The sequence below is a fragment of the Girardinichthys multiradiatus genome, chromosome 9 (assembly GCF_021462225.1).
Source record: "Girardinichthys multiradiatus isolate DD_20200921_A chromosome 9, DD_fGirMul_XY1, whole genome shotgun sequence".
Taxonomy (NCBI): Eukaryota; Metazoa; Chordata; class Actinopteri; order Cyprinodontiformes; family Goodeidae; genus Girardinichthys; species Girardinichthys multiradiatus.
The window spans coordinates 38,099,299-38,124,345 of NC_061802.1; the positions used below are offsets into that span (position 1 = coordinate 38,099,299).

A 25,047-nucleotide genomic window follows, 5' to 3' on the forward strand; every position below is an offset into this window, starting at 1 on the left:
TTCTTCCTTTCTCACTGTCTACGGCACATCTTCCTCAACTTCTTCCTCTTCTTTGTTGACCACCGGTAGCCCAGTTTCCACCAGTACCCTGTCAGTCACCAGCACCAGTGGCGGTCGATGTTAACCTGGACCTCGACCAATATAGTAATCATGTCCTTGACTTTCATGGTAGATGTAGCAACAGTTTTACACCAGATGGCCTTCCTGACACAAGTGTGATTGTCTAGACTGATCCTACAATACCTTATACTTTAAGGAATACCTAATATTTTTATGATAAATAACGTGCTGTTTGTCATGTTGAACTCAATGATCCATATACTATCTTATTGGATATTGTTGAGAAACCATCACTGTATGAATAAAACTGGGGGCTTTTTTGATTTTGGAAGCTGTTTTTGTCTGCATTTGTGTGTTTTTAAAGTTGCGTTTCTATAAACTTAGTCAGCATTCATAGGAAACAGAAAACCCAATAGCCTTTCACTTTGCTGTTCGCATAAACTAGGCAAAACCAACCCAGCCTGCTATAAAGTCTAGCCAGTTTCACTTTTGTAGTTTGTAATTATGGATAAAGACAGCCTTCATGACGCTCTTGTTGTCCATTTCAACCTTGGTCTGGTTCTGTGGTCCACAGACATTAAACTCCCCACTGTGGGCCAACCAAAAAGACAGGACAAATTTGTTTCAGAAAGATTACCTCCTATTACATGTTGAATATCTTGTGGGGGGGAGGGTGATCTCAAGTTGGTCACTACCTCATCAATGTCATGGTCATAATAGTGACTAAAACCTCCTTCTTCCCTTTTCCTTTCTGCTCTGTTCTTGCCTTCTCCCGCTTGGGTTTGTGGTGAAACTGAGCTTTGCTTCATAAAAGTTTCCATCAACAGCAGCAAATAACAACAGGGTCAGACGAGGAGAGCGTGGCCCTCAGCATATACTATTGAGGTCAGGGCAACAGGGTTTGGTTTGGCCTGCGAGATTCTCTTTTCTGTTGGAGAGCACACAGTTCTATCTGATTTCTTTATCTACCCTCGGGCCCTAACTGAGTTGTGTTAATTACTTTCCAGCATGGGGTTATTGTCCAGATGGTTGGTGAGAGGCTGTTTGATGCTGATGGTGGGATGGTTAATCACCTTATTGGCTGGCTGCCTTTGGGTGGGATGTGAGGTGTTACTCATAAAGCCTTTTGAGATCATTTGTATGCATGCTCTGAATAGTTGTGTTTTATAACGGCATTGTGTTGAGAGGAAGTGCGTGGCAAAGCTACATTCTGCCAAGAAATGTCTACCTTCAGTCTGTTTTTCTCAGAGCATTGACTGAGCAATTTCTACCACACCCTGCTTCCCCTGACAATGAGTCTACTGATGGTCCAGTTGCTTTTTGTGCCTTCTGCTCTGCATCTGACTTGAGAAAGTCTTTGTTCCCCTTACTGGAGAAACAGCAGCATGCTGTTTAGGTCTATTATCATGTTCAGCACATTCCAGAGAAAAAGAGAGGGGGATTAAATAAAGATTACCGTATGGGTCTAAATGAGTTAACACAGTAATCATCCATAATTGTACATGATTGAGGTTTATTAACAAGAGTTTTACTGTTTTTGTTGAGAGTAGTTTGATTATCCCACTATATTGTCAGTAAGAGGAGCCGATGAGTGCCTTTCTTGTTTTTGAGCAACAAAAGTTTAACATTTCCATTCTTTCACTCCTCAAACGTACATTGCATTTTTAGTCCACAGAGCTTGGTGTCAGCGCCAAAGTAAGAGTGAAAACAACTGAGAGAATAAAAGTAAAACCACACTTCACATACACCATCACAAAAGGGGTCAAAACCATGAAATAAATATGTCAATTTATTTGTACACAAATATCTGAAAAACCTGTTGTGCATCCACATTCAGCCCACCCAAATTATCACTTTGCGGAAAGGTTCTTGCCTGCAAGCTTCAAATCATTTGGAGTATGTCTCCACCAGCTTTGCATATTTAGTGACAGAAGTTTTTTTTCCCCATTCTTATTTGCAAAATAGCTTAAATTCAGTGAGATTAGGGGGAGAGTGTCTGTGAACAGCAATTTTCAAGTCTGGCCACAGAATCCCACAACTTAGGTTTCAGTATTTGGGCCTGGGCCTTGGTAACACATGAAATTACTTTGATCTAAACCATTCCTTTGTAGCTCAGGCTATGTCTTTAAGATTATTATCTTGCTATAAGGTGAGCCTCCCTCTCAGTCTCAAATTCTTTGCTGCCTCTAACAAGTTTTCTTCCAGGATTCTAACAAGGCCGTCTTCTCAGGATCTGTTCTCACCTGCCCACCCCCAAAAACATAGCCAAGCAAGGTGATTGATGATTTGTAGATTTCACACTTTTCAGCCTTAATGAAAAGTCAATTTTCCAATAGTCGTTGAAGGACCTGTCTCACATGGGATCAGTGTTTCTCAGGGCTTTTGTAAAAGATAATGGTATCATCGAGGAAAAACAAAGATGAAAATGTATAGAAAGTACTGAAGTTTTTTTTTTTTTTTTTTTTTGTGAAGACTGGTCATTGACTAGTGCTTGGAAAACACTGGTCAGTGACCAGTGTTGTCTTGTAAACACTGATCATGCTGTTTTTGCTGGATCAAGGGGAATGGATGAAACAGACAAGTGGACAAACAGTGGGAGTTCTATGACTCGGTACAAGATTCGGACCAATTTTTGTGGGTATTATTTCCCTGGGCCAAGGAGGATCCAAAACAACTGGGCAGTTCTTAGTTAGAAAACTGAAAATTGATTTCTGTTCACGGTGGTTGCCCAAGACTATGAACAGAAGGGGATTAGTCTGATGAGGGAGCTGCTATCCAAGACGGTGACAAAAACGGGTGAAAGGAGAGTCTAAGAGTATTTTTTTTTTTTTTTTAAGGGGTTTCACTTTTCAGATCTTTTAAACAAATGCAATTTTCCTTTTTAGTCACAATTCTACACTACTTTGCAGTATAAAATACACTGACGTTTGTGGTTCTAAAATGTGAAAACGTTTTCAGACTCCTGCACTGTATGTTTTTATGTCTGGGTTGATTCAGAGCAAAGAATCATACCAGCCTGAGGAACCACCTCCCTCTGCTTTTAATACCCTGTTATCCTCAGTAACTCCATCAGACTTTACTTAGGGGTTTGTATGTCACATCAAACCCTGCTTGTTTTGGTGCAACCTAAAACACAATTTTAAAGGATTTATATTAAATAGCCTACATGTTGTTTGTTGCAAAGACCATAGTTGACAATTTCTCAATATTGCTGTAAGGAACTTGCAGACTGTAGAAATGTTTAATTAACCTAAATAACCTGGCTTTTAAGAGTAAAGCTCCAGCAGTCACGAAAGCACATTGTTTTCACTTTTCCCCAGCTGGTTATAATTCTGGAAAATAGATTGAAAAACCACAAAGGGGTATTGTTTGGTAGGAAAAAAATAGTTTTCACTGTCAGTCCCAGGCTGCTCCCAATTAGGAAGCAGAATTTGGTTTGAGTCATCCTATGGTATCATGTTACACACTGTTTTCATATCACTGTACAGTCTCAGATTCACGAGACCTCATTATATGATGTGTGAGACATGACGGCAGCTACCTATGCACCAAACAGCGACTATCCCAGGTGGTTGGTGCACTCTGAGCTGTCTGAAGGCATAAGCATAATCTAAAAAACTGGTTAGGTGATGCAAACCAGGATTCATTTTGTCAGCAAATAAGACTCAGAAAGCACATTATACTAAAGGTTAAAAGTAATGGCAGAGTAAATGTAGAGCATTGAACGAAAACAGTCTTCATTTGGTGCCTTGCAAAAGTAATTACACCCCTTGAACTTTTTCCCATTTTATCACATAACCACCAATTTGTTTTATTGGGAGTCTATTTAATGGAGCAACACAAAGTGGTGCATAACTGTGAAGTGGAAATAAAATGGATAATGTGTCATTTATTTTTATCCAACTACCTTTACTCCGACAACCCTTAGTGAAATCTCGTGCTAGCAATTGTCTTTAAAAGACACCTAATTAGTAAACCTGTGTAAAATGTCATCTCTGTGGACATCAGAGGTTTGTTAGAGAACATTAGAGAATAAACAGCACCATGAAGACCAAGGAACACAGCAGACAGGTCAGGGAGAACATTGTAGAGATGTTTAAAGCAGGATCAGGTTATAAAACAATATCCCAACCTTTGAACATCTAACAGAGCTCTGTTCAATCCATCTTTAGAAAATAAACATATGGCAGAAATGCACACTTTTCTAGACATGGCCGTCCGCCTAAACCACCTTAATCAGAGAAGCAGCCAAGAGGCCTATGGTGACTTTGGAGGAGCTACAGCAATGCAAGATGCTACATATCTTCTATAAGTCTGTTGTGGAGAGTTTGATCTCTTCTGCCATCATCTGCTGGGGTAGCAGCATCAGAGCCAGGGACTTAAAAAAGCTCAACAAGCTGATAAAAAAGGCTGGCTCTGTTCTGGGGACTCCTCTGGAACCTCTGGAGATCATTTTACAAAAAAGGATACTTCATAAAGTAAAGATGATTATGGAGAACCCCGAGCATCCTTCTCATGAGACTGTTGTATACAACAGATTGTCTTCAGTCAGAGGCTTCTTCAGATCTGCTGTAAGATGGAGCGCTACAGGAGATCCTTCCTGCCCACAGCCATCAGCATCTACAACGGCTCTTTGAAGAAACCTTCAGAATATGAGCTACAACAACATTTAATTTACCTTTGGGATTAATAAAGTATTTTTGAATTGAATGGAATTCATAGCTCAGATTGGAGAACTGTTGACAAGACAAAAATTGATTGTGCTCTCAACAAATCTGACTTTTATGATAGATTGGAAAGAAAAAAGCCATTACTGAAAGCCATAGGAGTCATTTTTGCAGTTTGTCACAAGCCACATAGGAAAGAAGAAGTGCTCTGATTAGATGAGAACAAAATGGGCATGCGCAAAACCCTATGTGTGAAAGAAAACTAACACTGCACATTACCCTGAGCATACAAGCCTAACATCCCCAACATGCAACATGGTGGTGCGAGCATCCTGTTCTCCTTCAGCAGGAAGCAGGGAAGCTGGCCAGAGTTGATGAGAGGATGGAGGGAGCTAAATACAGGACAATCCTGGAAGAAAAGCTGTTAGAGGCTGCTAAGGACTTGAGACTGGGGGCAGGAGTTCACCTTCCAACAGAATAATGACCCTGAACAGACAGCTAGAGCTGCAGTGGAATGGTTTTAGATCAAAGTATATTCATCTGTTACAATGGCCTAGTCAAAGCAAAGACCGCAATCCAATCCAGAATCTGTAATAAGACTTAAAAATAGTTTTTAAAAGAAGCCCTCCATCTAGTTTGACTGAATTTAAGCTATTCTGCAAAGAAGAATGGTCAAACGTCCTTTTGCAAATTAACTCCACTGCAAAGGGTGGAGTCTTTCCCCAAAAATTGCAGCAAAGGCAGGTTTATACGAAGTATTGACTCAGGGGAAAGTTCCAAAACACCACACTTTTTAGATTATTTATTTTATCCCTTTTCTTCCAATTCACATTTATACACTACTTTTGTATGTGGTAGGTTTGATCTACCACATACAATCCCAATAAAATACACTGAAATTTGTGTTTTGTATTGGGAAAAATTGTGAAAAAGTCCATTGGCTGTGAATGCTTATGCAAGCCACTCTACCTCCACCTGTCCCTGATGATGATGATGATGATAATAAATCGCTTGGTCTGATCTGTCTCACTAATAACAGGCTGCATCATTTTTGATGTCTAACTTTTCCTGACTCATGCTCACCTTACTCTTTCTCTATCTGCCATTCACTCATTCATTACCTTTCCCTGTCACAGTTTCCGCTCCCACGCCCACATCAATCAGCACAAACATAATCCGTAAATTAACAAGTATGAACTATTGTCTGGGCGCTTGAACTGACTGATAGCTTTCTGGAAGAAGAGTCGGCATGCTGTCCAACTGACACATAAGGATGTTAAAATAGAAATTATGGCCATGCTGCCTGTTGTTGGAAATTTTTTTGCAGCTCTCTAAGACTGCAGGAATGTCTTTGGGTAATGGCTCTGGGTGTGCAGAACAGCTGTTTTTCCAGCGCTTTGGGAATTCCTGCTCCTCCCTCTGTCCATTCAGAGGTCGAGAGGTGAACGATGATTTATGTCACTTTCCAGTTTTGTGGAGCGCTAATGCTCTTAGTGGTGTGCCAGTGGAGAGTGGATATTTTAATGTTTCTAAAATGCTTTTAAACAGGATACGACATTACTAAGGATCAAAGTTTCAACATGTGGTTTTAGAAGCATCGTGTGATAGCTGAATGGAGCATTACAGATTGATCTTGGACTTGATGTGGTGGCTTTGTCTTGGGGGACCTCTGCTTTAATCATAACCCTGTAAAGAGTGATGAGACAAATGAAGCTGCTGGAGTTATAGACTCTCTCTTATGTGCCTCAAGTCCAAGAAGAAGCAAAGCATGTTCCTTGGCTCCCCAGGGAGAGTTGTAGAGAGTGCCTACCCAGACGCACAGAACTCTGATTGGAAAGAGGGGAAAGGGTGTTCCTGCTTCCTGTAACCTAGCATTTTTTTAGTGCCTCAGGGTGGTTGATGTTTTGGCAGATATGGAAACTCAGACATACCCAGAAGGTGTGTGTGACTGAGTAGGTTCTCACGTGAAGTTGATTAGCAGACACCCATCACATGTGGGGCAAGAAAGTAGGAACCAGTTTGGTAGAATTATTTGTTTAAAAATGTGATTTTCATATTTGCCAATATTCAAACTGAAAGCAGAGCTACAATCCTCTACCTTACAGTTTGTAAAATAAGTTATTTACATATACAAAAATCCTCATCACCCAGCCACTGCAGTTTTTTTTTTGTTTTTTTTTTATTAAATGTTTGAAATATATTTTTTATATAAATCAAAAGTATGTTGGTTATTGTTAAACATGTTAAAGGCTACCACGTGTTCTCCTTCCTGCAGGTGGTTCTGTGAAGGCCGCGAGCTGCAGAACTCCCCTGACATCCAAATCTGGAGGGAAGGAGACTTGCACACTCTGGTGATCACTGAAGCCTTTGAGGACGACACGGGACGCTACACCTGCGTGGCCTCCAACAGTCTCGGAGCAGATAATACCTCAGCTGAGGTTTATATTGAAGGTCAGGCATTTAAGCAGTTGTTTCCATATCAAATATTAACGGTTACAGGTGGAATTATTATCAAATTGTTCTTTTCCAATGAAAGTAAGAAAACATTCAGTCTTCAAAATTTAAGATACATTTAAATGTTCTCCCTCTTCTTTAAACTATTTCTATTTCACAGCTACTGTGCCACATAAAGTATAGTTAAATACATCTCTGATGGCCTTAACATGCTACAAAAATTGTGTTTTAAAATAAGTGGTCATCAAAAATTAAATGGGACACTCTCTGGTGGCCAGTTGGCACTGATCTTCCACAGCAACAAGAAATTAGTTCTTGTGCCACAGGACTGATGCACCAAAAACAACAGGAAATAATACTGTTTCCACAAACTGTATATCAAAAGTTCAGCAAATTTCTTACATCCTCGTTGCCCTTTATAACAGCAGAGACATTTTTCTGCAGTGTATTTAAAGGTTCTATATAATGTTTTCATTCACTCACAGGGGCTTCATCATCAGACTCGGAGGGAGAAGGAACGGCATCAAAGTCAAGATCAGAAACCATGCCTCAGTACGTGTCTCTGCGCCGCCTCTTGTGACCTCACGACCCAGTAAATGCTGAACCCTAAAAGGGTTAAATGAGTCCTGCAGCAGCTAGTAGTCTGCAGTCTGCTTCTCCTTAATCAGGCCTTTAAACAGTCATAAGTCTGACCTAGAACATGGGATGTGTTCCATATAATGAAAGGTCCACAGGGTTAATATGAAGTACCATGGCATGCCTGTCTCTAACACTTACCTTCTGACTATAACCTCTCGTGTGCATTTCCTCCATTTCTCCAAGCTCAAGCTACTTCATAGAAGTCTTTTGACCAAAACAATGCATCTTGATAAGAATGCATTTTGTCCAGTCCAGCTGAGCAGAATTGCATTAGTCCAAACATTTTTGATTACCATCCTATGCATAAAATGGCCTGCCTTTCTGGGATTCTTGCTTGATTTCAGTTTACATTTCCCACCAATATTCTTTCCTCTTCCTTCTTACAGAGCACAGAAAAAGACTATTTCGATGTCCTTGACAATACGTTCGTCCTCACCCAAAACCCCAGAGGTACTTCCTCATCACTCAATTCTGGTCCAGTCCATGTCTCAGCCTCCACAGCGGGTAAGTTCTTACAGCATACAAGACAGCTAAGCCAACCATACTTGTAAACATTTTAATGGTATAAAAATCATGTTCCTCTCTCATGCGTGTATTACCTTCTAGATGCAGAGCCCAGTGTTCGCACTGCATGGTGGTGAGTCATCAGGCCCTCCTCTGTTTACAAAGGTAAGTGAATACATACAGTGTACACTACCTTGCAGTTCATACCATTTTTCTGATTTTGTTATGACCACAATCTTTTTGGATTTTGTGTAAAAGACCAACACAAAAAACCTAATTATAGAGAGAAAATGAAACATGTTTTTTTATAAATAAAAATCTGAAAAGTGTGGCATGTATTTGTATTCAGCACCCCTTAGTCAATAACGTTTGCCGCAATTAGAGCTGGACATCTTTAGATGAATATCTCAACATGGTTTGCACATCTCCAAAAAAAACATCCCCATTCTTCTTTCCAAAATATCTCAAGCTTGTGGCAAATAACAAACAGTACTTCTGGCTTTCTTCTGGTCACACATTTATAAAGGCCAGATTTCTGGAGTGCACGACCAACAGTTCCTCCCACATGAGCTGTGGATCTCTGCAGCTCCTCCTGAGTCATAATCAGAATTTTGATCGGCTCTCTGAATAATGCTCTACTTGCGCCGCTGGTCATTTTAGGACGAAGGCCATGTCGGGTTAGATTTTGTGCTGTAATCTTGCTGTTCTTAGTTTCTTGTTGTAGTCCTTAGTTCCTATTTGTTTTAGTGAGTGTGGTCCTTTCTGCTCTGTGCTCTGTGCTCTTCTTTCTATTTTTGCCGTTCCTTTGTAAAATTATGTTCTTTTCTGTTTTGGGATAGTTTTTTTCTAGTTTCTGGTCTCTGAGTTCTCTGAGTTCTGTTCATACACCCTAACCCTTCTTTATTCATTAATTCATTCATTCATATTTTCATCTCTTCTTTTGTAAAACATTGAGAAAAACATGTATGATTTTTTCCTTTCACTTTACAATAATCTATTTTCTGTTGGTCTATCACATGAAATCCTAATACATACAATATAGTTTGTAGCTGCAACATGACAAAATGTAAAATTTCAAGGGTAAGTAATACTTCATCATGACTCTGTATATGTGATTATTTTAAATCCTTTCTTGCCTAAATTATTTAACAAGCCTTTTTTTATGTAAATCGATGATTTTGCTTCCGTTTAGTCCGAACAGTGTCAGAAAGCTGGTATTTTACATTATTCTGAAGATCATAGATTGGTGATGTAACGGTTGCCACAAAGTTAGACCCACTGTTGTTTAAAATATGATAAAACTTTAGGATTTCTCTTAAATTAAACTGTCGGACAACAGTATAATCTTAACCATGGTCATCTGTGCTTGCATATGGTACATCATGCAGGAAATACATGCACGCATACATATACATCCATCCATACATGTACATCCATCCGCAGAAGCAGACATAAATGTCCTCGGACATCCCATAATAGCTGTTTTGAATGCTGTGGCTTCAACCAGTGGGGGTCCAATAAAACAAAGACTTTTATGAGAGCTTCTCTCTGGTTTAGACTCGCCAGCTCTCCCCCAGCTGCATGTCTCCCTCTCCTCCTCCCCCAGGCTGTGGTTCTTATGATAGCTGAACTGAGACGGGCTGAGGCAAAGCTTCAAACAGCCCTGCCAAGCCCACAAGGGTCAGGTCCCCTTCACTTTCATTCAGCCTGTCAGGCCCTAAATCATTTCCCACTTCATTAGTAAATGACATTTGTTTTTCCTTCATCCCCACATCCAGCTCCTTTAAAACCGCTGCCAGACTTTAATCATGATGTTCCCCTCTGGTCAGCACCAGTCCCAGCTCATCCATGAGGCATATTTCTCCTGTGAACCTTTTTTTGAATGTGTCCATGCTGAAAACATAGAATCTGAAGTTCTCAGGTACTGGGTTGTGATGGACATTTAAGTATTCATCTGACACAACAGATGATGAGTACAAGTATAGGCACCTCTACTCCTTGATTTTTTCCTGATCACATTTTGTCACTTTAAAACCACAAAATTCTATGTATGTTATGTTGATTTTATGTAAGAGACAAGACAATGTAGCACACAAATGTGAAGTGGAAGGAAATTGATGTTTAAAAAATCTTTTAACAAATAAAAATCTGAAAAATGTGGCATGCATTTTTATTTAGCCACCAATGATAATGTGTTGCAAAACTAACACCTCACATCATCACAGCATCATCCCATCAGGACGTTTTTTTTCAGCGGAGACAAGGTACCATGTCAGAACTGGATGGCTGTCTTTAAAGCTGTTAGAGGCTGCCGAAAATGCAATTTCTGGAAGAGGTTCACTTTCTAGTAGTGCAAAGATCCAAAACATACAGCCAGAGCTACAATAGAATTGAAATATATTCATTTGATAGAATGGCCTAGTCAAAGTCCTGACTATAATCCAATTGAGAAGACTTAGAAACTGACCTTTACAGATGCTCTCCAGAAAATCTGACCAGAGTTGAGCTACGTTGCAAAGAAGAATAGGTACAAGTCTCAGTCTCTAGATGTGTAAAGGTTGTAGTGACATCAACAGAATTGCAGTAAAAAGGGGCTCCAGATAGTATCGACTCGGGGTGGGGTTGCTTATGTAAATGTAGATCACAGTTCTCATATTTATATTAGTAAAACTTGTATCCTTTTCCTTAGACTTCGCAATTACTCTATGTCCTCTGTTGGTCTATAACATAAAATCTTAATCAAATGCTTTAAAGTTATGGGTTGTAACATGACAAAACGTAAAAAAGTTCAAGGGGTACGAATACTGTTGCAAGGCCTTTTTTTTTTTTTTTACCTGAGCTTTGGCCCCATGTTCGCCTAATTATCTCATTCACTGTTATGATCGCTTGCTTCAGATTTTATTTTCTGTATTATCAATAAAAGACATTGTAACACCCCTAAAATCAAAAGAAATCATGAGGTCAGTCATACGTAGAATCATTTTTCCAAGTGCCCTGGACTCCAGGCCTGGACAGTTTACATTTCAACAAGAGAATGGCTTGAATCTTCGGAAAACTGTCATGGATAAAATGGACCTCTAATCAGTTTGACTTGATTAAAAGAACATGTCTAGGAAGTGATTTGGAAGTTATTAAACCATTACTACATATAAATGATCATATCTTCAAAGTTTAGAGACTGAATCCAAGTGTATTTCCTGATTCTTTGAGAGCAGATGGGGATGCATACATCTGAGCATAATGTTAACCTTGCAACACTGAGAGAAATTCACTGTGAGGAGTTTCTTACTAGAAACAAATAGTTGTCATTGAATTCCCTTTACAGTTTAAACACAGTTTATGTTTAGACTTTTCTGTCCCTTGTTCACTGTAGACAGGGACAGACATCATGCAACATGCATTGCTGGCTTTGCATGTCAACCTAACATTTAATCTGCAGAACATATCGTTTTTTTCCAAGTGAGAATCAAAAAAAGTTTTAAAACAAAGCTCCTGAGCGAGAGCACCTCTGGAGAGACTTAAAAAGACCTCCCTAATCTGTTTAATCTTGGCTGTTCCTGTCAGGACGAATTGGAAACAAAGATTCCAAAGCAAATTCATGCCAAGCACCCAAGTTTATTCCCAAAAAGACCTGAGAGCTTAATCAAGGGATAAGAAAAGTCTTTCTGTCTGTCTGCCTGTGCTGTGTCATTGTGGAAAATGTGAAGAATATTGTTTTGGAACATGTAAAAAAAAGAGAAAAAAGTAAAAGGTTCTTAAAATATTCTAGATGCATTATAATGTCCAACAGGAGGGGAGCCGGAGTTTTTTTTGAGTGTGCTTACATCTTTTTTTTTTTTTTTAGAATTTACGTGAGTATTTAACCCTTATCCTCCCTCTTTTTCATGTGCCTCCTCTCAAACAGATTTATCTTTTTCATTATTCTTCTCAGTCTCTTCAGATGTGCTCTTCATCCTTCACTCATCAGCTTCCTTTTCCTGTTGCCTCTCCCTTTTCACTCTTCCATTCCGGCCCCATCAACTCCTCCTCCCTTGTAGCTCCTGCAGGATGTCCAGGCATCTGAGGGCCAGGCCGTGGTTCTGGAGTGCAGGGTCCGTGGAAGTCCTCCCCTCCAGGTCAAGTGGTACCGCCAGGGAAATGAAATTCTGGACTCGCCTGATTTCCGGATTCTTCAAAAAAGTGAGACACTCACAAGCTTGATGAAGCTGAATAACTTTCAAACACGTGTTGACTAATATTTTTTCCCTCCTCTCCTCTGCTGACTGATTATATCAGAGCCTCGATCTGCATCTGAGCCAGGTATGTTGCCTCAGGTCCTTGTATGAATGTCAGCTATAGAACATTCATGTTTCTGCAAATGTTAAGCAAGTAATGGACTGGAACTTGTGTCTGGAGACTAAATCCAGAGTTTCAGTCAGAGGGAGTCCCACCTAATGATAAATGCTAGATCACATAGATCCTACATATGTGGATGACTTCACGGTTAAAGCAGGGTGTGAGTCACAGAGACATCCCCAAACATCTGTGCGTCCGTCTGCTTTTTTGTCTTCTATACACTCTCTGTGTTTCTGAATAATGACTCATCAGTCTACCTGAGACAGCAATCATTATCATCATCTGTGTGTGCTACTTTCAGAGGAGATCTGTACCTTGGTGATTGCAGAAGCCTTTCCAGAGGATGGGGGTCTGTTCTGCTGCACGGCGTCTAACACTTACGGCTCTGTCAACAGCATGGCCCAGCTTACTGTGACTCCAGGTGCGTCCAGGGCACTGAAAGAAATGGTCAAACTTTATAGGGGAAAATCTAGACAGTAACACCTGAAACCCCCAAAAATGTACCATGAGATACGGTGTCTGTTTTATTATAGATTTAGATCGTTCTGGAAATGTTCAAAATTGAATGAACTTGCAAGACAAAGTCAAGAGAAAATGATTGAGCTAGAATCTTTAAAAACTTAGACCTCTTTCCTTTGACTTCAGGTTCATTTTCTGGTTTTAAGCTCTGTAATGTTCTCAAACTAAGTCATTTCAAGCTGCCATAACAGATTTTAATAGATTATAGGTTAATTTAGGTGGAGTTTAAAAAGAACAGCTTAACCAAGTATATAATTGGGTTATTTAGTGAGTAGCCTATTATGTTATGTTTTTACCATTCACGTTGGTCTTAAATTTAAATCATAAATGTTAGAAAAGTATTAAACACCTTTTTCTGAAACAAGCAGAAGCTGTAAAACACAGAGAACATAGAGCTGAAGTGATCCCACAGGGAGGTTTTCTAGCTGGCAAGCTAAACTAAAGGCTACTCGTAATTTAGCTAACACAAATTGCATTTGTTTTCCTGACTGAAAAAGTTGTAACTTTGTCACAACTTTCCTAACCTACGAAGAATCCCGAACGTTACGCCACACCATATAGAGCTCACACCCTGCCATCATTCAGCAGATATTTCTAATCCAACAAAATGAACAAATAAAAAAAAAGTTTATTATCTTAAGATTCAGAGCTGAACTTGCATGTTCCAACATGAACTGGCTCACATTCGGTTACATTTCCTATGAGAAACATCTTCTTCATTGATTTGTTAAATGCTGGTAGGTGACATTGTTTGTCAGTCAGCAAATTAACAACATAATCACATGCTGTATTTTAATATTTATTTACATATTGTAGTATACTATATGAAATGTACTCAGCACTTCAATATGACCCATAAAGCAGCTCTCATGCAAAATTGTAGCTAATGTCGACAGATATATAAATACGTTTTAAAATACAAACAGAAACACATTCAGACTGTTTTGTAATTGTGGCCAATTTAAAAGTATTGCTACAAACTGAATTTCAGTATACAAAACATACTTACTTACATAATAAAAAGACAAGGTTAGTGCTGTTGTAGTTAAAATAGTTGGTTAGTAAAATGAACATAGGAGTGAACAGATGTAAGTGTAACAGCCTGACCACAGCATGGTGCATAGACAACCAGATCATGTCCTCAAGGAGAATCAATAATTTTTTTTATTTTTAAAGCTAAAGTTTCTCCAGAATATCTTTCAGTTTCCCAATGTCCAACTTCAAAAAGAGCATTATTTTAATATCACCACAAAGTTCTGTTCTTTCTTTAGGTGTCTCAGGCAAAAACCCCAAATGTCCTTAAGTTCAACATTTTCAGCGTTCTCACAAACACACCTGGGTGTCAAGATCCCTTCTCTTAAAGAGAATTAAATTGTCAGTCAGTCAGTCATTTTCTACCTCTTATTCCATAGTGGGTCGCAGGGAAGCTGGTGCCTATTTCCAGCAGTCTATGGGCGAGAGGCAGGGTTCACCCTGGACAGGTCGCCAGTCCATCACAGGGCAACACACAAACAACCATGCACACAGTCGTTCATACACCTAAGGTCAATTTAGAGTTACCAATTAACCTAACAGGCATGTCTTTGGACTGTGGGAGGAAGCCGGAGTACCCGGTGAGAACCCACGCATGCACGGGGAGAACATGCAAACTCCATGCAGAAAGACCCCCGGCCAGGAATCGAACCCAGAAACTTCTTGCTGCAAGGCAACAGTGCTACCAACTGCCCCACCGTGCAGCCCATAAAATTGTATTAACATTAATTTGTCTTGATTTAATTAGGCTGATAACAGGTATAATAAGAACATTTTCCCACAGTTAAACAAGGTTTTAATTGAAGAATAAACATAAGGTCAAATTCAGTCATCTGAGTTGTCTTTAGGAATGAAAGTATTGTCATGGTCATAACACTAAAATTCACCAGTCTACAGTAGTCGTTTCCTGGCGATCCTGCTCATTGGGTTTATTTATTTTGTCATGACATATCTTTATCAGATGTCAATCTCCTGCTTTGTGTATCATATTTAGTTTGTACAGAAAAAGGAGAGATTTAAACTAGACACAACTATTTCTTTGTATATTATCACAGACAGCACTGTTAGTATAGTGGAGGATTCACCACACAGTGTGAGGGAAAGGCTGAATAAACAGGAATTGCATCAGCCTGACTGGACCCAGCTGTTGCTTCAGATCAGACCAGCTGTGATACAGTGTTTGCGTTGAATTTCCACTCTGTGAGGTATGTGCCAGTCCAGGGAAAACTAAATGTCAAAAAAATCCACTTCCCCCCCTGTTTGTTTCCTCCAGCAGCTGAGGACTCATCCAGTAATGGCATGTCTGGCGATAGCTCAGGATTTGAGGGTGCAACCTCCTTTCCTCCTCCTCCTCCCCCTCCTTCTCCACCACCCACAGAGATCAGCCTCCTGGAGCTGCCACCTGAGATGCTGCCTCAGCCTGACTTAGATGCTTTCCATGTCAAAGAGCTGGAGATCTGGCCCAGTCTGTCACTTCTCCCACCGGTGCAAATTACCTCAGAGGTAGAAGATAAGGACAGGGAGAGAGGGCAGGATCCTCTACAGAATGGTCAACCTCCACATCCACCATCACCTCCAAGCTTGCCTAAAGAGACCCCACTCCCACCCCCACCTCCTCCTCTGCCACAGTCAGATCCAACAACAAACAACCAAGTCACACCCCAAATTCAGGCCCCCTTTGTACCAGATTCTCCTTCGACCCTTGGCAAGCTGTCTCCATCCCCCGGGAAAGATGGTCCTCCACTGCCTACCAAGCCAAAACCAAAGCTGTGAGTACCTGTCATTCCCCATGTGTCTGCATCCCGGGGGGTGGGGTGGGGGTTAGTTAGCAGGACTGAGATACTGACTGGGAAAACAGGGAGGACTTCCTGAGGTGGGTATGATGTTGTGTCTCTTCTTTGTCAAAGGGGATAACAGGGGGAAATCCTAGACCTTTGGAGATCAAAAGCATTACCTTTATGTTGTGTCAGTGTGGCATCACGTGTGCCAGGTGGAGTCTGCCAGCTGCCGCCTGTCTGTGGCTGTAACAGATCTCTGTCGCCTTTTCTGGATGGCTCCCATTGTATCAATGTGATCTCGCTCTGCATGCCCACGCCAGGATACAGCTATTGTGTTTTTATTCCTGAGCAACATCTCTGTAGGGCTGAGGTACGGTATTACTGTAACTTTCTAAGAACAGAGCGGTGAATGGGTTTATTTTCAATTAAATTTCTGCAGTGAACAGGCCTTGTCTTCACCGTACTACCTTTCCTTTTCATTTTTAATAGAAAGAATAAAGTAGAGCTCTGAGGAAAAAAATAATGAGTAAGGGAAAGACATGAGGGAGAGGGGCATGGTGTGTAACCTAACTCCACATTCAGAATAAGCCATTATGTGATTAGCCTTTTAATCCTTCAGGCTTTCCGAATGCCTCGCTGATACATGTTCGAATTGTTACAGACTGGTTATTTTATTCTTATGATTAGTTGGAAGTTATTTGTTAAAGTACCTTTTAGCAATTCTTTTTACGAGATTGCAGGGTTGATTTTGACCTGTTTGTGAGAAAGTTTTGGGTTTTACTTTAGTATATTTTGTACCATCCTAACAAGTTAATGAACACTGTTCAGTTCTATACAGATAGACACCTCCAGAAGATAAAACCTTTAAAGGAATGGTTCAGATTTGCTTGAAGTTAGGTTCTGTGAAGTCACAATTAATAATAGCTAGCCTTCCTGTATTAAATAGATTTCATATCGCCATGAGTTTATAGGGTGAAAGAGTTTAGAGTTTAAGAGTGAATAAATACGTTGAGCAGTTGTAGTATTAAGTGAAGCTGAGAAATTTTTACATGCTTATGCATACACAGATGAACACACGTGCACACATATCACACTCTGTGCCTGAGACTGTCAGATTATGAAGCTGTTATGATAAACTGTTTACATAGATGCAAGGCAGTACATGTCAAAGAATTCTCCTTAAAGAACTGAACTGAATGCATAACTTGTTTCCTGAAAGCAACCTAGAGCTAGACAGCGCTTCCAGAGATTCATAGTCCTATCAAGGCTTTGTTATGAATTTCTGTTCCTGAAAATGTAAACAATAAGATTTGAAAGAATTTTTTTCTTTGCATTGGTAATGATAACATTGTGATTGGATGACTTCTGTGTGCTCTAGTGCTGAGTCAGTGTGTAGAGAGACCAAGAGTACATGATGGACTAAGAGAGAGATGGAACCAACAACAATTGAGAGCCCTATCAAATGTATCAAGTCTGGATCAACTTGATTAAAATTAAGTGATGTTATTTTGAGGGAGAATTTTAGTTGTTTCATTCTGCTTGATCAGTTGATCATGAGTCAACTGAAATGATTTTCGAATAATAATGACACCTGGAAAAGCATAGTAACATCTTTGATGTCATGAATGACAGCCTGTTGGGAAATCTAGTAGTTAATTCCCCTCATGTCAGACTTGAGGCAGACTGAAGATCAGGTGATCAGGTGGATCGATACAGCCTATACAGGACAGTGTTCAGCTGAGAAAACAGCGCCTATTATTATCAGCTAAAATAGCGTTGTAATCCATGGATATGAAAATTTTTCAATGGTTTAAATCAGATAGCACGGGCTAGCTGTTAGCCTTTCACCTTTTAAACAGATTATTCTGTTTTCTACAAACTCACTGCAATTTAACATCTGTCTGCCACAGGTAAGGCAACTGTTACTACTAATAATTTCAGAACAGCACTTCAAAAACATCTAAACTATTCCTTTAAATTTCACTTTGGGCATTTTTAAAGCTAAAATATGTCAGTGGATCCTCTTAAAACATAGTTCAGACTTTCATGGTTGCCAGTGGTTGTTTCAGGGTGAACTTTGACCTTTATTTCCAATGCGTCGTTTTTCCAGGTCAATATATATGTATATTTTTATTTTGTACCTATATCATATATTTGAACCACAGCCCAGCTGCTTTTGATTACCTTGCAATAAAGCTCAGCTCTTGCAGTTCGGTCTATTGTCCCTGCATGTGCTCTGAATTGCTGCTTATGGGTGCTATTGCATACATGTACTGAAAAGTTATGACTTGATAACTCTGTGCTTCCAGAGCTGACAATATTGAGGAGAAGACTGAATACTCCAGGTAATTATTTTGTTGTAACTATGATGCTTTAAGATACATTTGTAGCACAGTGTTTTGTTTTTTTCAGATTATATAAATTGTATATTTAGCTCAGATTTTTACAGATAAGGAAATATTTAGGGACCTTTTACATAGAATTAGGATACATTGAGGTTGTTGCTGACAAAGATAAACTTTGCACATATTACCCTCTGTTTAAAGCTACATTTACAGCCACCCCATTAAACATGGAATTAATCATTTACCAGTGTGAAATTATGAATTGCTTAGTTGGCTGCACACTTTGGAAAAGGCAGAGCATCTGACTTAGTTGCGTGACAAAACCCTGCACAAGAAATGTCTTATCTGTTTGTCTGTTCACAGATCATGAGGTCAGGATTTTAAGTTTTTTCTCTTGGGGTTAAATACTTGTGTTCTTTTTCACAACAACAACATGCATGCGGTACTAAAACAATCAGCTTCCCGCTGTGAAGAAATTAGCATAGGCTCCTCATCTTCTGGCCCATTAAATTTGTTCATTGCTTAATGAAAACAGCAGCTATGCCATTAACCAAAGGTCATGTTTCTGCCACACTGAACTCAAACAGCCTGTGTGAACAGAGGCTGACTGTAATCAATTCAAAGCTTCAAATCTTATCTTTCAGTCTAATCAGATCCTACCTCTGCAATGGTGCATAACACAAAAGCTTGTTGTTACCAAGGTTGGAACAGAAGATATTAGGATTTTAGGGCATTTGTTTTTTTCTTTAAGGCTAGGTTGGTTTGGTTTTATTTTCCTCATCATTTGTAAACAGCATGTTTACAATTTTTTCATAATTTGAAAACTTTTCAAGTTTAAAAAAAGGCAAAATCAGTAGAAACCTGTAAGGGTCTAAACACGTTTTTACAGCACTGTACATGCCTTTCCTATAACGTTTATTTTAACCTAAAGACTAAGCTGTCTAGATTTCACAGTTAGGCTTTTGCTTACAAACAACTTGACACATTTTGAGACATTCCCTTGATTGATGGCTTCTCAGCTTTAAAACGTTTTAAGCTGCAGGAATAACGGACCGAAAGCTGGTGCGTTTTTTTATTTATTTTCTGCTCCAAAAATGCTGAGCATTATGGAGGAAGCTTGTGCAGCTTGACAGGAAGGGATGTACTGCAGGAGACCTGGTTAATGAAAACAGACCTGCTGATTTTGTGGACTGAAGGAAAGCAGAGAGCAGGGTTGTTAATCTCGATGCCAGACATCAGCACAGGAACCGAGGGAAATCTGAACTCAAACTTCCAAGGGAGAGGCTCAAATTCTCTGCTTGGATAAGAACTATGGTATAAATCTGGAGAGAATGCCTTTACCACATGTTAGTAAAGATACGTGCCAGGAGTATCTCATTGACGGGGTGATTTTTATTTATTTTTTTCAGATCATTGCCACTAATAACGTTTTAGTTATGTGCTTTAATGCTGTGAATAAAGGAGCTATTTTTAGACTACTGTTTGTAAGATAAAATGAACAAGCAACACTTATACAGACACTGTGTTTTCTTCTAAGAAACTGCTCCAGGGTTTAAACACGCAAAGGAAAGAAATGTTTTCTTAACCTAACCTGCTGCTTGGAGCTTGTGTGTTTTGTCATTGAACCAAAACTTATCTTGTTGTTGGAGGCCAGTTTAATTGTGTGAGCTTGGCTGGAACAGAAGAGCATTGCTACTGAAAGAAACGGCTTCAGACCATTGTGTGGCAAAGACGCATGCAAGGTGCAGACAGTTGGTAGATTTATGAGCCTGTTAGACAGGCTGAATTGGGTTTTCATGTGATGTAGGAAAACACTTCCGTTTTTGTTTTTATCTTGTAAATCAGATGCACGTGTGAGCATGTTTCTGTGTTTGAGGATGAGTCAAGACTGACAATAATCGCTCAAAACACTTAAAATTTTCTTCCATTTCCCAATTATGCATCTCTTTGTGTTAGTCTATTACATTAAACTCAAATGAAATTCATTTTAGTTTATGGTTGTAATGTGACGTAATGGGAAAACACTTTAGCACAACACTGTAGACCCTCCTCCGTCAGAGTGAGGTCATTGTGACGTGTTAGGACGTTGCTTAAAAGCATATTTGAGGCAGCAGATGTTGCAGTGAATTCCTAATTTATGATGACATTTTCAACAATAATGTTGGCGCCACAGAAACAATTAAACTTGGCACTTCTGTAACTCCCTGCAATGAAGGAGCCTGATTAGTTCTCGGTAGTAGTGTGGATTGTTCATTTTGTGTTTCGTTTAGTGCCCAGATCCTACAAATTGATTTGACAATAAGTCACTTTTTCACTTTCTGATGGCCTGTATGAAATGCATCTTTGCTTAAAGAAGCTGATGTCAAGCTCTGTTTAACTTGGGGGGCCTTATTTAGACAGTAGAGCTGTTTGTGGCATTTTCAAAGATCTCTGTATTACAGGGCTTAACAAAATAAATTGTTGCTTCTATGGGTTTATCAAATGCTGATAAATGCCGATGTTTGATGTGGGTTTTGGGATTTCAGTTTAGACTTCATAAATCATAAACAAAAACATTGATCTAACATTCATTTATAGTCAAACTGGTGAGCATTGGTAAATCTGTTTTTCCTGAGAGACTTTTACCAAATTATAAATGCAATCACCTGATGACATCAGTTTGAAATTCTGTAATATCCTTTTATTTGCTTTGTTTGAGTTTGCTTTGTCTAGTTAAAAACAATATCTTATCCATATAAGTTGTTATCAATATTTTCTAGTTGGGAGATATGTCAGCACAAGGGGGAAAATGTGTTTTCTTTACATCCACCTGAAATGAGAGTGAGAAGTTCTTGCTTTGCATGCAGTTGCGTCATTTAGTGTCAGCGTTTTGTCACTTGGTGATGATCTACATTCATGCGTGACTCTGGATTTTCCATGATGTGATGTCTTTTCAGCATGAATTAGACTCCAACGTTGCTGTTCTGATTTCTGATAAGTCATTAAACTTTTTGTTTTAGAAGTCTTTCTAAATACTTTCTAGTATCTAGCACAACCACTATGGATGCACAATTTATCAGTATTAACATCGGTTTCGGCCCATTTTTGTCATTTTTAACATATCGGTGTCGGCACCGTACCGTAAAACTGGGCTGATAATAACTATCAATGTTTATATCCATATTGCTGCCGTATGTGTATACGTTTTTTTTCTGGGGAGGTTGAAAGCAGGGGGAAATATATGAATATATATATAAATATATGTTATATAAAAAATATAACTTTTTTAAATGTATACTCGTTTGAGTTGATTTTCTGGAAACTTCTAATTAGTAGTCAATGACTTCCTGTTTCCTTGCGATATAAATGATGTGAAGCATTGGCCAAAGTCAGTGTAAGTAGATGTAATAACTATTGAGTTTTCTTTGTTTTTTTCTTATTCTTTCATACATCCGAAGGTTTTTGTTAGGTTTGTATATGATGACCATGTCTGAGGAGTCATGTCACAATTTGTTTTGGCCATCCACACCCACTATTACAAATGGTGGAGTCCACTTGTAGTGGAGCTATGTTAAAGCTAAAATAGAACATGTAAAGACCCTGCGCTCCGAGTAAAAAAACCTTTGACAAATTAGGAGGCATACAAGTAGAGAGGCATGATAAAGGTGTAACCACCTAAATGCTGCCTGGGATAATTGGAGCAGAGCATTATATTATAGGTTGGTACGGTCTAAAGTCTGGGTGGGCGTCTCTGTGAGCACAAGAAGCAGAGGCAACAATTATCCCTTCTTCAGCTTAATCTCTCTTTCATCAGAGCAGGAATCAACACTGACAGTTGAAATGATTCTGTTGCACGGATTTCATTCCACAAAGTGCTTTTTATATATGGGCTGAAGTCTCACTAACTGTGCAACTGTGGGTTTGTTTTTGATGCAGCACCACAGTGCGTTCCTTTTTAGCCTGCATGATGGAAAACAGGCATTCTTTAGCACTTAACAGAACCTCAATTTAGTCTTTCTTTTTGCTACACTGACCCTGGTGTCCCTGCAATCATTCAGGGTTTTTTTGCATGTTGGTTGGCTGCATGGATGCTGAGGTAATGACTGATTGTAATCTACCGCACTTGGGTGGCTCACATGAAGCCAGACATGAGGGGAAAAAGTTAACTTAAACAGATGAATATATATACAGTAAGCAGTCCCTGCACCTGATTACAGTTTAGAGGTGACATTGGAGAGAAAAGCAGAGATTTGCTTGTGTGAATGGAGCATAGGCATCACCAGAGCCACTTTATTGAGGCACCTTCCTCAATATATATTTTCTCTTCCCAAGTAAAATTCCTAATCCGATTTCAACAAAACATTGTGACTTCAGCAAAGTGCCTATAGAGTCACTTTAAGAGATTATAAGAAAGTCAGAATGTTCAAAAGGAACCAAAGACTTATGCGGAGTAGCGTTCTGCTTAGGAAGACTGAAGAAGAACACATACCATAAAGTAAGTAGGAAAGCAGGAAATGTTTTTTGTGTGGTACTTTTTTCTTGGGATGGATGGATGGATAGATGGATGGATGGATGGATGGATGGATGGATGGATGGATGGATGGACTATGTGCATTAACCCAAAAACACCATCACACTGTGAAGCATGTTGGTGGCAGTATCATCATGTGTGGGTACTTTTCTTTAGCTGGTCCAAGTTGATGGGAAGATGGATGAAGCTAAAGGCAGGAGGATCTTCATAGAAAACCTGTAGAATGCTGAAAACCACTTGAGTCTAGGGTGGAGGATTACTTTGTTTACAATCAGATGTTGTGACCCAGTATTGCTTTATGTCTACCTGCGCTCCTGTGCTGGAAGAAGTTGAGGGTTTAGAATAGAGAGAGAACCTTTTGGCCCAGATTGTAGTCCAGAATTGTGGTCACAATATGTGCAAACGAAGAAGAGGTGAATGCATAAACACAGTAGTAATGAAGGCCAAGAATGTCCTAATCAAATTTAATGTGGGCCAAGCTGTCTGCAGCTTGACCTCATACCTCTCAGTCCAGGTCTGGTGACATAACCGTCATACCACTGAGATTAAATGATTTTTGCAGTTGTTTCCAGACCTCTTTAACCTCACTGAGGCTGCTGTTTGGGGAACAGCAAACTCACTAATTCTCTATCACACACACTCAAGTGAACTTGTTGAACTTGTTGCCTTCGTAGTGTGGGGTCACAGCAGGCAATTAGCTGTTCTCAGTCTCCATCCTACATGTTTTTTCCTTGCTTGTTCTGATGAATCTAGGAGGTCGATCTGGTGAATATTCTGTCTCTGTTTCATCGTTGAACAAAAAGGTTTGGTTAATAGGATTTGTCACATATCTCTGCTGTGACTCAGAGCTTCCTCTCAGCAGTGTATTTGTGTTTTACGAGGTGCAAGTCATGAAAATGCCAATGAAGTACTAACAGTCACTTTCTTGTCGAGGTGTTGCCTGTGGTTTTGTAAATATTGGGAAACATGGGTGTTAAAGAACCACATTTAACCGAGACGGCAGGCTTTACAAATGGGTTGTCGCCATCATACGTCTAATTAGAAACTGACTCAATCCGTACCCAGCTGAACACCTTAGAAAGCCACATGCTTGGTTTTGATTAGCAGCATATGGAGAAAGGCACACAGGAACCTGGTTCTTATTTTGTTGGGAGTGAGGTTTGTAAAATAGAATAAAAAGTTAAAAGAAGCCACAGGACGCTCTGGGGAAGCAGGAAAGAAGATAATTTCACATGGACCTCTGCAGTTAGAAAGGGGGCAGCCTATAAAAGGACATGGGAGACACAGGATTGGCTGAGACAGCGGACCAACAAACCGCAGGATTGGTCAGGAAGTGAGAATGACCTGCATGGAATGGAGAAACTTTCCAAATAAGGAAGAGAGCTGTGGGAGCTGACCTTCAGAGAGAGTACAGACGGCGAGCTGGAAGAGAGTAGGGAGAGCTGGAGGAGAGGGATTGATGAAAGGTCGAGCGTTGGGATATGAGGGGAGCAAGAGGCGAGGCAGGTTGTATTCTTGGGAGTTGACAGCATGGAAACAAACCTACCTCAAAGTTCCCCCACATAGAACGCTGTGTATGTTAAACACAGATAAACATGGCTTGACATCCATCCACATACAATGCGTTGCAAAAGTTTGCATAAAACGTTTTTCCTATTTTCCTTACTAAACATCCAGCTTCCACTGTACTGTACTAGGATTTTATGTGACAGACCAACACAAAGTATAGTGTGTGGTTTTTTGAAGTGGAAAAAAAATAATGCATGATTTTCAAAATGAACAAAATAAATTCAGTCAAACAGTTAGTAAACCGAGCCCACCTGTGTCTAATTTACTCTGTATGAACGTGGTAAGATGCTCAGGTCAGATAAAACCAAACTTTTGGCCTACATATACTGTAATTCTCTGTATGTAGTGAAAAAGTGTCACCTAAACACAGCATCTCCTTGGTAAAACATGTGGCAGCATCAAGCTGGATTGGGGGTGTTTTTCTTCAGCTGGGACAGAGATGGATGGAGCTACATACAGGGCAATTCTGTTAAAGGCAGCAAAAGACTTCAGACATGAGTGGAGTTTCATCTTCGAGTGGGGCAGCAAACTTAAACAATACAGCGCTGCAATGAAATAATTTAGATCACATGATGGAAACCTAAATCCAAATATGAATCTGTGGCCGGGCAATAAAACTGATACTTACAGATAAT

The 25,047-nt window shown here is 39.7% G+C and overlaps 1 protein-coding gene across 1 annotated transcript in view; it reads left to right on the top strand.

The window, feature by feature from the left end:
• palld (palladin, cytoskeletal associated protein) overlaps positions 1-25,047 on the top strand; it is a 98,234-nt gene that overhangs the window by 45,469 nt on the left and 27,718 nt on the right. Inside the window, exons 3-11 of the mRNA XM_047374962.1 lie at positions 7,003-7,178; positions 7,667-7,733; positions 8,207-8,324; positions 8,427-8,489; positions 12,362-12,503; positions 12,600-12,623; positions 12,961-13,080; positions 15,484-15,979; positions 18,298-18,333. Coding sequence (XP_047230918.1) covers positions 7,003-7,178; positions 7,667-7,733; positions 8,207-8,324; positions 8,427-8,489; positions 12,362-12,503; positions 12,600-12,623; positions 12,961-13,080; positions 15,484-15,979; positions 18,298-18,333 — 1,242 coding nt within the window. The remainder of the gene's footprint in view (positions 1-7,002; positions 7,179-7,666; positions 7,734-8,206; positions 8,325-8,426; positions 8,490-12,361; positions 12,504-12,599; positions 12,624-12,960; positions 13,081-15,483; positions 15,980-18,297; positions 18,334-25,047) is intronic.